The sequence below is a fragment of the Ursus maritimus genome, unplaced genomic scaffold, assembly GCF_017311325.1.
Source record: "Ursus maritimus isolate PB19 unplaced genomic scaffold, ASM1731132v1 scaffold_34, whole genome shotgun sequence".
In the NCBI taxonomy this organism is placed as follows: Eukaryota; Metazoa; Chordata; class Mammalia; order Carnivora; family Ursidae; genus Ursus; species Ursus maritimus.
In genome coordinates this window covers 17083906-17096193 of record NW_024426008.1, presented here as the reverse complement: position 1 = coordinate 17096193, position 12288 = coordinate 17083906, and the positions used below count along the sequence as shown (strand labels likewise).

Below are 12288 nucleotides of genomic sequence, written 5' to 3'. Positions count from 1 at the left end.
CCATGGAACATACCTTTCTGAAGTCACCCGTATCCTCTCATCATTAGAGGAGTTGAATCGATCATCCTTTTCTCTGAAATACTCCTCTATGCACTGCTCTTCGAAATCGTGTACTTTTTTGAGCTCATCATCAGTTATGAACAGTTCTGTGGAAAAAAGTGAGTAAGACAGGAAGAATAAGCAATGGCGTCTGATCTGTGGGCCTAATGACATTGCTCATTTAATCAGCGTTAAGAAAAGGGGCTGAGATTCTTTACTGAGTCTCAGGCTAAATCCAAATCCAGTCGGGCAACCTCTCTCACCCTCTCCTCCTGTGCGTTAGACTCACTATGGAGCCCTGACGTTCTGAGCGTACCTGGTTTACTGCAGGGACTGGTTAGAATTATACACATTGTAAGGCTGAGAAAGGAGCTAAACCAAAGAAAAAGAAGGTTACTCAAAAGCTCCACTTCTGGTTTGTGGAGTGTGGCAAACACCCACAGCTGAGGCTGGAAAGCCACATCCACACATCTCCAGCCTCCTCTGAAGTTGGCAGCAACCCCAAGACCCAGTTTGGCTCCACAGAAAGAACTCTGCTGCAGGGAGGGGTGGTGTGTCAGGACGAGGTTCTGCTTTCCTGATAATATTCAGAGGTAGCTGCTTCTCTCTCTATTTTCTCACCTTCCCTCCTCTTCCTGCCTTGAAGACGAATGTGATGACTGGGAGGACAGCAGCTATTTTGCTACCACAAGACAGGGCAATAAGAATAGCAGAGTCTAAAAACAGGACTCGGGGTCTTTGACTTCCGGGAGCCATTTGCTGAGCTCTGGGCTCTTACCTCTTCACTTTTTGTTACATGAGAAAAATAAAACTTTATTGATTTGTGTTGCTGTTAGTTTGGTTTTCTGTTAATCTCAGGTAGAGTAATTCATAACTTGAGACACTGTAGAAAGAGCCCAGTGGAAATTTGAACCCTTTTCCCTCTAAGCTTTCTATTTGCCCAGATTTGTGTTTCTGGTGGCAATAATGAATTCTGGAATTCCTGGCCCTCTTCAGCTCTCTAGGTTTAATGTACAGAACGAAGTTGGGCATTGTTTTGTCAGGAAAGTTGTTAAAACCTTCAGACTTCAAGAAGCAGTTGAGGAAGTGGCTTTGGTTTAAGCTCTAGGGCATCAGTGATCACCGAGAGGTACCTCCTGGGCCACAACCCCAGAGGTCCTGGTTTGGTAGATTTAGCATAGGCGGTCTATTTGACACACTTCGAGAAACCACAGGAGCTTGCTTGTATGGGGCTGGATTCCCAGTGGTTCTTAACTGTGGGTGGGGTACTAAGGGACATTTAGGGACCTGCAGGAGTTATTGGTATTCAATGTGTGGAGGCGGGACGTGCTAAATCTTCTGCAATGTGTGGGACAATCCCACACATTGAAGAATTATTCTACCCCAATGCCAACAGAACCTCCTTTTAGAAACACTGGTAGAAGGTGGATGGTAGAGTGTTTTCTGTTTTTCCTTTGCCTAATAGAGAGCGGGGCTGGTTTCCTCATGAGGTCATGCAGGCATAACTCCTAAGGCTTGGGGAATGTTTAAGACCTAAAAAAAAAATGATAGGTCCAGAAATGATTATGGAAAATCAAACTTAGTCACCTGCAACCCAACTCAACCCAGGAAATGATGCCTGCAGTATATATAACATAGCATTGGGAGCACATTAATATGGTGCATATATTTTGTGGTGGGACCTCTGGACAGTATGAAGTTTAGAACCCGTGAAGGTGCTAAAACAGCTCTGCTGGAGGACTGGTTTTATTCACCAAGAAAGATATGAGGCTAAGAATGCTCCATTTCGGGTTCTCGTGTCTTTTCAGCACTGTTTCCCGCTGAAGCGCACCCTCCCGGACCCTCCCAAGTGTTCAGAGCTGTTAGCAGTCTGCAGGATGCCGGAGGAACCAGGTGGGCATGGGGTCCTACGTGACTGCCTGCAGGAGGTCGTGGGATTTCCTGCTTTGTGGTGGCCCAGGGCTGTCACCCAAAGCTTACTCAGGCCGTAGTCCCTCTCATCTGGGTCGCTCTCGTGTTTTCTCCATCGGCAACACAGATGCTGGAATATCATGGTCATGTGGCTAAAGATGATCAGAGGCGGGGGCAGAACGGGCCTTTCATGGAAGGTCATGATAAGCTGATACCTCTGAAACTTCCACACTTGGTTGGATATTGATTTTACCTCAAAGAATGTATTGCTGAAATAGAGATGAGAGAGAATGAAGTGAGAAACTCCACTCCTTCCTGCAGCACCGGAGCCTGCCCTCCTCCGGCCCTCCACTCCATCCCAAGTCCTCGGAGGAAGGACCCACTTACTTAAAGACAGCGATGAGCAGGTTGACCAGCAGGATGTTCGCCACTAAAAGGTAGCAGGCCATGATGGCCGGCACAATCCAGGCTCCCGTCTTGCAGGGAGGCAACTGGATTATTTTGCCATCCTCCCGGGTCTCATTCTGTCCACAGGGAGCTGAAGGAAACAATAGAGGCAAGAAATGAGAAACTGTGGCTCTGTGATTTAAAATAAAAAAAAAAAAAGGACTGATTTGAATGAGAGAGGTTTTTTTAGATGGAGGAAAAAGCCATTTCAAAACAAACAGAAAAAAAAAAAAAGAATTTTAAAAAGCCAAAATAGGAAAATGAAAGCTTTGTGAATATCCCAAGGGATACCAGAGGGGAGCTGGTTCGGCCTGTCCCCCGAGTTGTCAAGGGACACGAAAGAGGTGTTGGGACCCCTGCTTGCTCACCCTGTCCCTTGCCCCCAACACAGAGTGAAGGATACTTGCTGTCACGAGGAAGCCTGGCGAGGGCTTTCCTGGGGAGTGGCCGGGGATGCAGATTCTCACTGCCCCAACAAGTTACTTCCAAAATGTGCTGGGGAGGCCCGGCCTGCCGCCAGCTGTAAGGGCAGTGGCAGAGGGGTATTGATTGGAATGAACACCAGGGCAGCAGTTAATTGCTGCGGGAAACAACCCAGGGGCTCCGAGCTAATGATCTGCTGTCTCAGCGTGGAAGGCATAAAACAGGGCAGCGCCTTGGGAAGTTCGTGGAGGGCTTGTTGCTCGGTGCCCCTGATGGATGGCACTTCCCCGGGAGGCCAATGAGAGGTGATGAGCCGGGACCCTGGAGCCCTTAGTTACCTGCTTTCTTCCGGTAGCATTTCCATCCCAAAAATGTGCTTTTCAAGGGCCCAGGGCACAAAACCCAACTGCACTGAATACATGGGCAAGTGGGAAAAAAAAAAAGTTCTGGAGGTGGGGGTGAGGAGGAAGGTGATGTGTGGGACTGGGGGAGCGAGAGTAATGTGCTAATGAGGCCTGCTTGGAGTTTCCAGGTAAATTCAGGGGAAAAGCAAATCCTTGACAGAGCTCCTTAGTGCTGCACAGACAACATGGCCCAGGGGTGAGATCATGCCCCCAGGTGAGCAGGGAGAGGTGAGGTCGCTCTCCATCTCCAGCTGCCTTAGGCTGGCTTTAGAAGGTGGCCTGTCTGTACAAACGGGGTGGGGCATGCTGTGGGCTCTGCTGTCGCCACAGGAAGCTTTTGAAGGTCTGCCAGGAAGGTTTGCAATGTTGGCCCAGAATCTCGGCTGGAGTATCTGGCAAGGGAGGTCCATTCCCTTCTTAAGAGCTAACGTTGCTCTGCAGTGCACTCCATCGTGATTCTCAACCCTGGCTGCACTGGGGAGCTTTAAAATCTGCCAATGCCCGGTCCCCCCGCCCCCACCAGGCAACTGAATCCGAATCTCTGAGGGTATCCCAGGCAAGGATATTTCTTTTACAACTTCCCAGGTGCCACTCAGGAGAGTCCACTGAGCTAGACTTAGGCTGGCAAGCTTATGTGATTTTTGACATGCTCTCAAGTCCAAAAATGCATGTTCTTAGCCTAAGAGGGTTTAATAATATCAGGACACTAAGACCCTGTTTTTTATGGACAGAAAAGAAGCTTCCTTGGATCTCAGCCTACAAGGCGATTGCGTGTTGGAGCCAGGTGTGTTCCAACAGCCGGCATCGTTGTCATTGGCAGTTGGGGCACTAAAACCATCCAAGAGAGTCCTCTGGAAGAGGCTGATCATTCACTCCCTTGGAAGGAAAACCCAGGGATGGAGGCCTCCATGTGCTTCAGGATGAAGTCTGGAGTCTGAGGGTGGCTGGCCCAGTGCCATCTCCTACCACTTCCTACCCCTCCCTCAGCGCACAAACTGGACTGAGTCTCTTGCGGTTCCTAGAAATGTCATGCTCTCTCTTACTTCCTGATTTTCAGTCATGCTTCTTCTGCTTCCAGAAGGCCCCTCTGAAACCTTGCTCCCACTCCCCTGCTCCAGCCGGGTGCATCCTGTTCAGTTTTCAATATTCACTTAGCTTTCTTGAGCTTTCTGGAACCCACCCCATCTCACTTTCTGCTCCCTTCCAGCCAGGACTGGGGTCGGTATTGACAGAGACCCTCTGTCTGCTTAAGCTCTGCTCAGGCTCCCCTGGGCTCTTTTTCAGCTAGGGCTGGACTTCTGTGCTTCCACGTTTGTCTCTTCATTGTCAGTTTCAGCAAGAATCCTGCTAAGTCATTTTAGCCAGAATTCCCACCCTTAATAACTCATCACCATCAATATCTGGCCCGTTTTCTCATCTTCTACCATCCCCCAGCCGGTGTCTGGACCACCCTGGCCTGCCCTCTCCAAGAAGCCTGTTTGGCCGGTAGGGCCAGAACCCTCTTACCCTGGTATTTCCTCGTCCGGATTTTCCATCCACTGACCTACCCATAGATTTTCAGTTTCCCTGGGTGCATTCAGAGTTGGGCCTGATCTCCCTCTCCTATCACAAAACTCCATTGTAGTAGCTCCCCACCCCCTTGAATAAAGTCTCCCTTGTCATCTTCCCCAGGAAATGCTAATCTCAGTTCTTTATCTGGGATTCTCAAAAGTGAAGAAGAGTGGAGACTGGGAGTATACATGTGGGGAAAGAATAGCATGTGCCAGCCTCTGCTCTGGGCACTTCACAAAGGGTGACATGCCTTACCCAAGATCACACGGCTGATAAGGGATAATGCCAGAACATTCAAACATTCATCCAAAAAATAGTGAGTTCTTGCTATGTGCCAGTGGAACTGGGACTGGAGTTACAGTGATGAATGAAGAAGTGCATCTTGTCTTCTCTCTGACCTCAGAGCCTGTAAGTACTCTGATTTATCTCATGCAGCCTTTCCAAGGTAGGAATACATAATAATAGTGGTGACCACCTAGTGCATGCTTAAATTCGGGCCCTGTGCTATGAGCTTTATTTATATCGCCTTATTTTAATCATGACAATATTCTGACACAATAGGTATTCTTATCCCCATTTTACAGACGAAGAACTGAGAAAGCTTTAGGATTCCTGTCAGAATCTCAGAGACAGAAAGAACAGAGTCAGGAGGTCCATGCAAGCCTTCTTGACTACAAAGTTCCCACTGTGCCTCTGAAGAAAGGGCCAACAAGGGGTTGAGGGGAGTTTTTCTATTATAAACAAATGTGGACACAAGCTGATAGACATCTGAATTTTTCTTGTTTCCATCAACATGAAATAGCCTGAGCTGTTCAGATGAGGTGACAAATTCAGAGAGTGAAGAAAGAAATTTGTTTCACATTATAGGTATCAGACGTAGGGATCCACGTTGCAAAGATGCATGCCCTTTTGATTTCATCCTATATGGGGAAAGAAAATTTTTTTTAAATGCACACACTACCTTTTCCCCAAAGAGTAACAGAAATTTAAAATGAAACACTAAGCAGTGTTTGATATAATCAGCGTCGTCCTTAAAAATATGACGAAGAAAGATATTTCTCCAAGATTGTCCCTTCCCCTCCTGTCTGAAGAAATGTCTCAAAACCTTATTCCAGATCACAGGCAATGGAATAAAGAGCTTAGCTGAGTGTATGACTACATTTATCCTATCTTTTTTTTTAAAGAAAGGATTTTCAACTAAAAATCCATCCTGAGAAGATAATAGGACAAAGAGGATTTCTCCACCTCCTTTTGAAAATCCATACAGTTTGCCAGAGGATTTAGAATTCCATTAGCGCAGCTCCTATAGCTTACTCCAGGGGTGAATTAGATTTAGATGGCTTTGCTCTTTTCTCACACAACGCTTTTTTAATTTTTTTTTTTGGCAAGACAACTGGAGATGCCTCACTTCGTATGGTTACAACCTTCTAGAAGGTCCCTGATCTAAACGTCTTAGGTGGTGGTGGAGCCAGATGGGAGTTTTCTTTATAGAAGTGTGGGGCACTTTCTATTTCTTTCAATAGGGCTACCATTGATGTCTTCTAGTAACGGAGGACGGGAAGAGCAGGCGTAAGAGGAAGACCAGGGAAGCTCCAACATTGTAGAGTCAAAAGCACCATCTGCCAGCTCTGCCTTTGACTTCTTCTGTGGTTCATTTCTTTTCCCTTCCCCTAGCCAAACAGCTAGGTAAGAGGCAAAGCAGTAGGGACTTGACACAAAGGTAACCGTCAGGAAGGAGTGAGAGGAGGCCTCAGTTTCTCTAGTTGTCAATGGAAGGACCAGGCCCATTGCTATTCCCTACAGCATGGGACACACACAACTCAAAAGTCCAAGACGATTTAGAATACAGGGACAGGGCACTAAATAACACTGAACTGGATAGTGAGAAACTGATGACCTTTTCAAATCCCTTTTGATCTCCCTGACTCCATCAGAGAGAATACGTCAGTTTGAGGATAATATTTCATTAACACTTTCTTCATGTTTGCTAAACTCCCTTGTTAGGAGAAAATTGGGCAGGCTGAAGGCTCAAACAACTGGACAGAATTTCATAATAACGTGCTTGTCATTCTGTTTATTTTATGGTTATCTTCTATTTCTATCAAATCATACTGATTTTTCAACTTATGGCTATGACAATACATTTTCAAAAATAATTTAGGGTTGAAAAAGAAGCCAATTTCTCTAAAACCATTAAAGAATAGAACACATTTTTACAAAACCATGAATGGTTTATGTGACTAACGACTGAAAAAATGCTGGACTAGACGATTTCCAAGCCCATCTAGCCCTGTTATTCTATGACTCTGTGTTTCTGTGACGAGGAGCAAAAGACCACAATAACTCTCAGACTGGATCATCTGTCCCTGGAGCTAACTCTAGCTCACTTGTAGAAGCCTTATTTTTTTCCACTCCTGGCACAAAAGCAATCAAATAATTAGCCCCCACTGCATGACATGGAACCCAGCCCCCATGGGGGAGTGGGGGGCACCAATGACAAAGCCTTTGACTCTTCAGGGCTTCTGGTCTACTTGCTGTTTGCACACATGTTCAGCCTTGAGCTACTTAAAAAGCACTATTAAACTGAATACACCTCATTTTTTCATCCAGTGAATTAGAGAGCAGGATGTCATAAGCCTAGGTAGGTCGTGTGTGTTGTGGGTGGGGGTGGGGCATGCATTACGGGGGAGAAATTCAATTCCCTCTGTTGTCTTGGTTCTCTGGTCTTCCTATTCTTTTTTTTTTTTTTTAAAGGTTTTTTTATTTATTTATTCGACAGAGATAGAGACAGCCAGCTAGAGAGGGAACACACCAGGGAGTGGGAGAGGAAGAAGCAGGCTCATAGCGGAGGAGCCTGATGTGGGGCTCGATCCCAGAACGCCGGGATCATGCCCTGAGCCGAAGGCAGAAGCTTAACCGCTGTGCCACCCAGGCACCCCTCTGGTCTTCCTATTCTAAACGTGTAGTTTATGTGGAGACAAAATTGTCATTTTTTTTTTTTTTAACCGTTATTTGAGAGGCTTCCTTGGTAATTCATTCTTTGGGATCAGGAACTAGTATTAGAAAGATTCTGTGCAAGTCTTGCTAGGGCAGGATGTAGCCTGTTTCACACGTCCGTGAGTTTGTTGCCATGACACGCTGGATCGACTGCATTACTAGCTCCAATTTCTATCCTCCCCGCCAGTCAAGCTCCTTTGACAGTTTCTCTCACTAAGCAGGTAGAAACTATTTCTTTGCCCCTTGATTCTGAGTTTGGCCATGTGAATGTCTTTGGCCAATGGGATGTTAGCAAATGTGATCCATACAGAACCTAGAAAAAACCCTTGAGTGTTTCTGTTTCCACTCTTCCACCCCAGGCATAACCATGAGGAACATGCCCGAGCTAGCCTGCTGGAGGATTAAGCACATGGGCCTCTGATTCCAGTCACTTCTGTCATTGGTGCTCAGGCTCTTCGGGATCAGCTGACAGCCAGCTGAGTCCCTGGCATGTGACCGAGCCCAGCCAAGACCAGGAGAACTGTCCAGCCAAGCCACATCCTCCTGAGCTCGATACATGCCTGCAGCTTTAAGCCACTGCCTTCTGGGGTGGCATGTCCCATGGCATTATCAATAGGTAATGTCCACATATACGTCCAACAGACAATGTCAGTACATACCTGATACACACACTCAACTTCCTTTGCACTGCTCACAGCTAGGAGAGGCAGCCTGTCTTTCAAGACAAAGCCCTCAGTTCTTCCCCACCCTCCCTGTACTGCCCCCCAGTTTGGGGCCATTCCCACCATCATCCAAACAGGAGCAAATTCACTGAATGACCAATGAATAATCAGACTCTGTCTTTAGAACTTAAACTGAGGTGCAGGAACTTTAGGGAGAGGATGCCAGGAGCTTCACTGAAAGATCAGTGGAGTCAGACCACGTTAGATCATGTCAAAGGAAAGCAAGCCATTGGAGAGAAGGAGTGGAGAGTGAGGGGAGGAAGGAAAAGGGGAGAGACAGGGAGATGACTGCTTGATTGAGGCTGGAGGGAAGTGGTGAGAAAAGCAGATGAGAGCGGTCATGTCTTCAGAGTCTGGCTTCCCCAAACCACCTCCAGTTTCATTTCCAGTCAGCTCACGTCATCATGCTTTGTTTCCTGTCTTTGAATGTCTCTGAGGTTTCCTCTTATACACTATAGTCAGTCTTTCTCTATTTAATCTAGTTTGAGTGGGTTTCGTTTTCTCACAATTACCATTTTTCTCATTAAGGACAGTCATTAACACCTAAGAGAGAATCAGTGTCTCCGGCTAGTAGTTTCATCAGAGGGGGCAATGATCCAGAGCGCTGGGAATTCATGGCAGTTAGGGAGGGGGCTCAGGGAAAGGTAGGAAGGACAGAAATAAAAAACATTTAGCTGACAATTTTACTAAGGGCTCACCTCACTCCTTTTGATATCTGCCTAAACAAACTAGGATTGGATGAGGTTTTTTCTTCTTCAGACCAAAAACGACAACAAAAAAGTCTGAGAAAAAGTCAAATAAATGATCTACTCTCCCAGATCTTTGTGTCACTGTCCATCGCCACTGTCATTCTTGACTGGGAGGCTCCTGTCACAGCTCCTCATGTGGCAACACCACCCCCACCCCTTCATCACAGGTGCGGAGAGCCTGAATCCATTCTCACTACCTTGACCATGGAAGGTTTCCCCGGTGGGTCCACACCACCTTAGCCATCATGCCATGGGAATATGCTTCTTGTTTTTGTTTAAAAAAGGATTGCGCGATTTTTCAGAAACCCACACACATCTACTCCGTAAGGTATCTGAAGAGGGAAGAGCCAGGCTCTTCCTCAAGAGGGAGTGTCTTATCCAAAGAGCCAGCAGTCTCCCAGCAGGGCTTTCTGTGCCGAGAAGGATCAGCCCAGAGAGCCCGACTGCGCATATCTCTGTGTGGATGTACGTCACGGACAGAAGCTGTACCACAGAAATGATCCATGGCTCCTGCCGATTCCCATCGGGTCGTGCCCCCGGAGCTATATGACATTAGGGGAAATAATCAATGTGGCCCCTAATACTCAGTAAAGCATTTACAAGCCAACAACAGTTCACGCTGACATTATTTATGAATTCCCTGGTAAGCGACAGCGCAAGAGAACCATTTATCCTCACAGCTCATGGTCCTGGCTCTGCCTGCTGGCACGCTTCCCTCCTTGGTGGCCCTCGGTCCCTTCCCACCAGGGCTCTGTTTGCCCCGTCCCCTCTCCTGTTACCTTAAGGCCAGGCTCCCCCTTGTCTCTGTTTACTGTTAAAATGTGAGCTTTTCACACTTCAGCTGATGCGCCTCAAACAGCAAGGAATCCAGATCATAGTCGGTCCACGTTGTGCTCAAACCTAAACTCCCGTGGGCGGGCTCAGCGGGTCCTATCGCTTGCTGCCACATGGCGAGTACAAGTCCTACTGCACGCGGCATATAAACAGCACTGTGATCCTGTACATGGATGGGGGGCAGTACACCTACATATCGTAGATCAACAACTTTTTTTCTCTCCCAGGGCAACACTGACACACGCCAGTTACAATCAACACTTTCACCTTATACGAGTGATCTGTTAAAAATAAGAAACTTGGATGCAGGTCACGTGGAGACGCAAGGTGGGGGGCACAGAGAGGGGCAGGATGGGGAAAGCATTTTGCTGTTAATCATGGTTTGAATATTTCAAACAATCACATTGCCGTACATTTCCTGTTGGGAGATCCATCTTACTAAGTCATGTTCTGAAGTCCCTGAACACAAGGTTCTGACCAGGGGTGGGCTCAGTTTGAGTCCCAGATCAGATATTTTGCCCTCTGTGTATTACTGAGTAGGTCAATTCCTGTATCTAAGCCTCAGTGTCCTCACATCTAAGCCTGATGTCATAATAGTAGAAATAATATCAATAATGATGATACACGTCCAGTTTCCCTCCTCATTCATTCAAGCCCTTATAGAGCCCCTACCCTGTTCTAAGGGCTTGGGGGACACCAGTGATGGCACACCAGAGACCCTTGCCCTTCCACAGCCTGCACTGGGAACGGGGTGGTGGGGGTGGGGGGCTGGTGATGGTGGGTGGGGAGAAAATTTTTAACAGCATAATAAATGAGTAAACGAGGTGCTGTGCTAGTAGCATGGAAGAAAGAAGTAAGGCAGGGCAAGAAGGATCAGGAGGGCATGTGGCTGGGAGCCACACTGAGAAGGTGAGGAGAGCAAATGAGGGTGTTGGCCAAGAGGCTGTCTGGTGACAGGGTGCTCGAGGCAGCAGGCACTGCCAGCGGCCTTGGGCAGGACCCCCCGGGGTCCAGTCAGCTAGAGATACTTACTGTCATCCTTCCTGGCTCTATTAAAGAAACAGTAATTCCCCTTCACCCAATTCAGCTCCTGCCTGAAGGCTTCTTGTTCTACTAGGTAAGCCCTCTCTTCATGGCTTCTGTTTTTTCTCACCAGCTCCCCGATGCCCTTAAATGAAATCAGGACCAAACCCTCAGCCCCAGGTGGGAGGGCTAAAGCCGGCTGAACTGTGGGCCTGTGCGTTCTGCGATAGGGACTCTTGGACTCCCCTGTGCACCCACCTACCAGAGAGAAATGGGGGGATCATTAAAACAGGTGCCTGGGCTCACGCGAGCCTTCTCGCAATCCCACCCACGTCAAGAGCTGTCCTGCCTTTATTGGCCAACTGCAGCCTACTTGGGGAGAGCTGATGTCTAATCTGACTTGAGCAAAATCACCTTTTCTAGACAGAAGAAATGCTCACAGTGTGAGCCTGGGGGAGGGAACAGGGTTCTCATCGATGGCTTCGGGACACAAACCCACGTTTTCTCGTTGCAGCGAAACCCCGTAGTGGCTGCTGCTTGGGGCCAACTGTTGTACCCGCTGGGTCAAGGAGCAATAAGCTCGGGTAAGGCGAACCCCCTTGCCTCCTTCAGTGTCTGAAGCTTTCCTGGTGCAGGCCTCCCAGCCAAAAGCTGTGGCCCGCGGTTAGTCTGAAAAACGTGTAGACAGTTGCACTCAGCAGTGTGCAAAGCTCTCACACAGGTTATGAAGAGAAAGGGTGGATTTAGGTTCACAGTTCCTGAAGATACGAAGGTGGTCATTGCTTTTTAAAGTGAAATAGATGGTTTTTATAGCAACTGCATTTTCCTCTCGGACCTGGGTACCCCCCACCCCCACCCCAAGATGCTGCTGTTTTCACAAATGACCAGCTGAATTGACCATGTTGCTTAGAGTGCTGGACAGTAAGATGAGTTCACTTTGTCACTGCACAAAACACCAACTTCTGATGTGACAGCTGACCTGTATTTGTTTTTTTTTTTAAAACACAGCTATCCCATTTTTTAACAAGTTTGTGCTTCACGCAGCTCCACTCTAAATAACGCTGGGTGGTGGCATTTCCTGTGGCCAAGTCGGTCTGAGCAGACCTTCGAGAGAATCTGAACATCAAATTGCAAGCGGTCTAAAATGGGCTAGTTTTCGAGGCCCGCCTAGAAAAGCACAAGATGGGC

General features: G+C 47.6%; 1 protein-coding gene across 1 annotated transcript in view; it reads right to left on the bottom strand.

The window, feature by feature from the left end:
• Nucleotides 1-12288, bottom strand: part of TRPM3 (transient receptor potential cation channel subfamily M member 3) — a 252456-nt gene that overhangs the window by 11613 nt on the left and 228555 nt on the right. The window contains exons 23-25 of the mRNA XM_040620250.1: nucleotides 2338-2488; nucleotides 2020-2219; nucleotides 14-146 (exon numbers count right to left, since the gene is read on the bottom strand). Coding sequence (XP_040476184.1) covers nucleotides 14-146; nucleotides 2020-2219; nucleotides 2338-2488 — 484 coding nt within the window. The remainder of the gene's footprint in view (nucleotides 1-13; nucleotides 147-2019; nucleotides 2220-2337; nucleotides 2489-12288) is intronic.